General features: G+C 31.6%; 1 protein-coding gene across 1 annotated transcript; it reads right to left on the minus strand.

Moving 5' to 3' along the window:
* Positions 1-394: 394 nt before the first annotated feature.
* Positions 395-2,413, minus strand: LOC123204909 (eukaryotic translation initiation factor 5A-3). Its single transcript, XM_044621714.1, has 5 exons — positions 2,141-2,413; positions 1,544-1,666; positions 1,406-1,462; positions 1,224-1,298; positions 395-743 (listed from the first exon to the last, which is right to left on the minus strand). Exons 1-5 carry the CDS (start codon positions 2,261-2,263, stop codon positions 639-641), a joined length of 483 nt encoding a protein of 160 aa, XP_044477649.1. The 5' UTR covers positions 2,264-2,413; the 3' UTR covers positions 395-638.
* Positions 2,414-4,311: the final 1,898 nt, after the last annotated feature.

The following is a 4,311-nucleotide window of genomic DNA, read 5'->3' on the forward strand; positions in this document are numbered from 1 at the left end:
CAGTTGATTTATTTTAAAAGTAAATAGTAAGCATATAACAATTCATACCAGTTTTAAACAGAAGAGAAAGCAATATACACTAACGAGTAAGCAACTCTATTACACATGTGAACCACACACAATGAGATTAATTTCATCATCATATACTAATTTCATTACCCATCATGTGACAAGGTACAAATACCTTTTAAATCAAATTCCCAAAGCCTCGTACTAAACAACTAACTCAGTACTAGCGATACCATCTATTTGCTATGACCCAAAAAAAAAAAAACAACAATGAAAAACAAAAAACAAAACACCATTAAAAGGGCAATATACATGCAATATTAAGCCCTTTTTCATTCAATTAATGTAGTTTTATTCTGGTCCACACCCAACATTAAATAAAAAATGAATGCAAAAACACCATTTCTCACTGACATTTCAACTCATTACACAAATTAAAACACCATGGTTTTTTACGAAGGTGCAACCAATTACCCACCCATCACAAATGCACTACTACATATTCCAAGCAGGCTAATGGTTTTCCAACCACAAAACACAATAGTTAAATTATAAAATGCAAAATCTAGATGATTAAAATTTCTTCCTTTCTTTCTTCCCAGAAAACATAGAAGACAGAGATAGTACAACTAATTCTTAGGACCAATGTCCTTAAGAGCATTGATCTGCTCCTCACCCATGGCAGACATCACACTCACAACCAAATCCTTCCCTTCGGCGAACCCTTCCTTGATCTGCACTCAACAATAATTCACCATTTACAAATGATATGGCTAACTTTCCAAACATTTATAACACTGAAGGAGTGTTACACATTCAAAATCCCAATTGTATAAACAAGTTCATGTAGATTAACACTGTCAAAAACTATTTCATATGCCTCAAAACCCCCCACATTTATTCGTTCAAATAAAATTCTACCGAAACAAAAGAAAAAGATTTTTGGAACAAAAAAACCATGGAAGTGATTCAATAGATTTTGCTTATAGTACAAAATATAAAATAAACACATAAAATGCATCTTTAGAATGACTAGATAAGTCCTTTTGTAAAATGAATTTTCTCATGCTTTGACAACAATAGTCACAAAAACACAAGTAGCTAACTCTGAGCTGAAAGTCGGCAGCCTCATATTAAACAGTATTTATGCTTGGCACCAAAATAGAATTGAATATCAAATTCCTTAATAGGGAAATGGAGATGAATAATCTGACCTGGCTCAGCAGATTCTCTTCGGTCGGAAGCCTAAGATCATCCTTAGTGTTACCATTTTCAGTAAGCAAACTCACCTGAAGCGTTTAATTTAATTTAGTTACAAACCTATAGTTAGAGATGTAGCAGCACAATTGTGAAAAAAATAAAAAAGACTAAAGGAGAAAGGGGCAAGAAGACTTACAAATCCATCCTCGGAAATATCAATCAGCTGATAGTCAGTACGATTGACATGGGGAACCTGTTAAAACAGAAAAACATGAACACAGGCACATGTAAAGAAAATCCTAAAAGTAAAAGCCATTCAGAAGTTATTTCATACATCACAATTGTGGGAAGAGGGGACAATATCTTCCAGCTTCTTTCCAGTGAAGATATCAATTCCAACGAAGTGACACTTAGCATGACCATGCTTACCAGTCTTGGAGGTGGAAACTTCCACAACCTGCCACAATTCACAAAACATCATCTAGCAAAATTTACATACAAAAACAACCAATTCCAAACTCAAAATATAAGGATCCAGTTCGAAAACAATAGCCATGAAAATCCCTCAATTAGGCCCTCGGCTGCTCTCAACTAAATTCACCCGAAAACAAATCAATCAACACTCCTAACCTAATAAATAAAACTCATACACAACAGCATCACCAAATTCACAAAAGAAAGCAAAAATAAATCGGTCATACCTCAATTCGAAACCCTAAGAAATCAAAACAATAGTATCATCGAATTTACAAAAGAAAGAAAAAATCATCACAATTCAAATCCCTAAGTAATCAGCGTTTTTAATAACGCGAAACGAAAAAAAATATATCAGGAACATACAAACAATTCATACCTTAATCTACTATTCTTCACATTAAAGCATGAAATTTCTCAAAAACACTTAAAAATCCGGAGAAATCAAATAAATTACCTTACAAGGACGATTCTTAATAACAATGTAACCGTTCTTACGGATTGTACCGGCTTGCTGAGGGTAGGTTTTGGAGGCTCCGGCATCGGCCTTAGACTCGAAGTGGTGCTCCTCGTCCGACATCGTTTCAGGAACTTGTTAAATCGGCCGATTCAGAGAGAGAGTGATAAAGAGAGGCGGAGGAGATGAAGAAAAACGCTATATAGGTGGTGTTTTAAATGTATATAATATAGGCGTTCTATGCTGTGTTTGTGTTGTCGTTTTTCCTTTGTAGGGTTTCATCGTGACTGATCTCTACTGAATTGATGGATATTTGGCGGGCCTCTGAGTTTTTGAGCCGTTGATGGTGTGGGATGGTGACCGTTTGATTTGGATAAAAAGCTTATGTTGCGTTGAGTGGACGCTAGTTCCCCACTACGAGTGTTTTAACTTCGACTGATTCTATATCTATCATTTTATATATAAATAATAATATATTATTATATAATTAAATAATTAAAAATTAAAAAATTTATAATAAATACCTAAAATTAAGATGTATTAAGTGAAAATATCCAAAACTCTAAGGATTAGTAAAAATATTCTCAATTTAAGAAATGATCAAAATGTGTTTATATAAAACTCTAGATTTTCACAGATTTACTGTTGAAATCAACGTTTTCAAAATTTTAGGAGGAGGGGGAAGAGGGGGTGATTTACAGGGGTCCATGGGAAATTTTACACTGAATTGTGGGACAGTCTGTGAAAACTGTAGGTTAGGTGGAAATTAACTTTTTTTAAACTACAGGGTTTGTAGAAGATTAGAGCTTTGATAAGGGGGCAAAAGAAAAATATTGGACTTATGGAACTGCAATAATTTTTGATCCAGGAGGAGTTACGAGGCTTGTAATATATCAACGCAAAGCTCATTTTGAGCTCTATAACAACAACACACTTTGCCCATTGTGCCCAATTTGGAGGCCCAAATAAAACTGTTTCAGTGTATATTATGCAAGTTTTTTGTTTTATCAAATTTAGGATTTTCGATTTTTATAATTTTGAGCTTGTTTGTGACTAAGTTAGACTTTTTTTATATATAGTTTTCAAGAACATCTGTCTCTTTAGTTTTATATTTTTTTAGACACATTTTACTATATAATTACAAAATTTTAGATCAATTTTTCTGTTTTCTCGTTCTTAAGCTATTTGAACGTGTAGTTCAGAAATTCAAATACATTTTTTCAGATTTTCGAGTATTTTTTTGATTGTTGATATTTTTTGATTTCGAACAATTTTTCGATTCTTATTATTCTAGTATATTTCGACTCGTTCTTTTCATATTTTTCAGTGATTTTTAATTTTTTACATTCTAGGGTATTTTTACATGTAGATTTCAAATTTCATTTCTATTTTTTTAATATTTATCAGTTTATAATATGTCAACTCGTATTTTTTCGTTTAACCATTTATAATTATCTAACATTTCATTTAACTATTAAATTATTATCAAAAATTCAAATACCCCATTTACATGACATACAAACTAGATTTAAGAAATAAAATTAAGTTTTGAGTTAAGATTCATATAAATACTTTTTTTTCACGAATTAATTTTTTTTTATTCGAATTAAAAAATACAAACTTTTTCCTTTTAAACGAATCCGTAATAATTGATATTAAGTAAAAATAAGAGTGAAAGTGAGTGTTTAGTAATATGAGAAGTATATACAATGAGAGTGAGAGTGAGAAAGTTTATATAGATGTTGTGAAAAGTAATTTTGGTATTTTAAAAAAAATTAGGATATTTTTACTTAGGAATAAAAAAATAAATATTTTTATTTAAGAATAGGAAAAATAGGTATTTACTATAATTTTTAAAAAATTTAAGATAAAAGAATATTTAATAATATATTATTATTTATATACAAAATTATATATATTGTTTATATAAATAATTTTATTGTTGACCTTTTTTAGGGATATTAATTAAAATAAGCAAAAAATTTTCCGCTTATACCTTTTTAGGCAAACGCACAGTAGTTTTACTTTTATAAGCAAATATTTTTGTAACTCCAAAAATATCCTCCCAGCCCTGTAGCTGTAGGCGCTGGAAGGAAGGTGTGGTGCACGCGGTGCGTACGCAGTGCGTGCGGTGCGCGCGGTGCGTACGCAGTGCGTGCGGTGCGCGCGGT

The sequence above is a fragment of the Mangifera indica genome, chromosome 20 (assembly GCF_011075055.1).
Source record: "Mangifera indica cultivar Alphonso chromosome 20, CATAS_Mindica_2.1, whole genome shotgun sequence".
Lineage (NCBI taxonomy): Eukaryota > Viridiplantae > Streptophyta > Magnoliopsida > Sapindales > Anacardiaceae > Mangifera > Mangifera indica.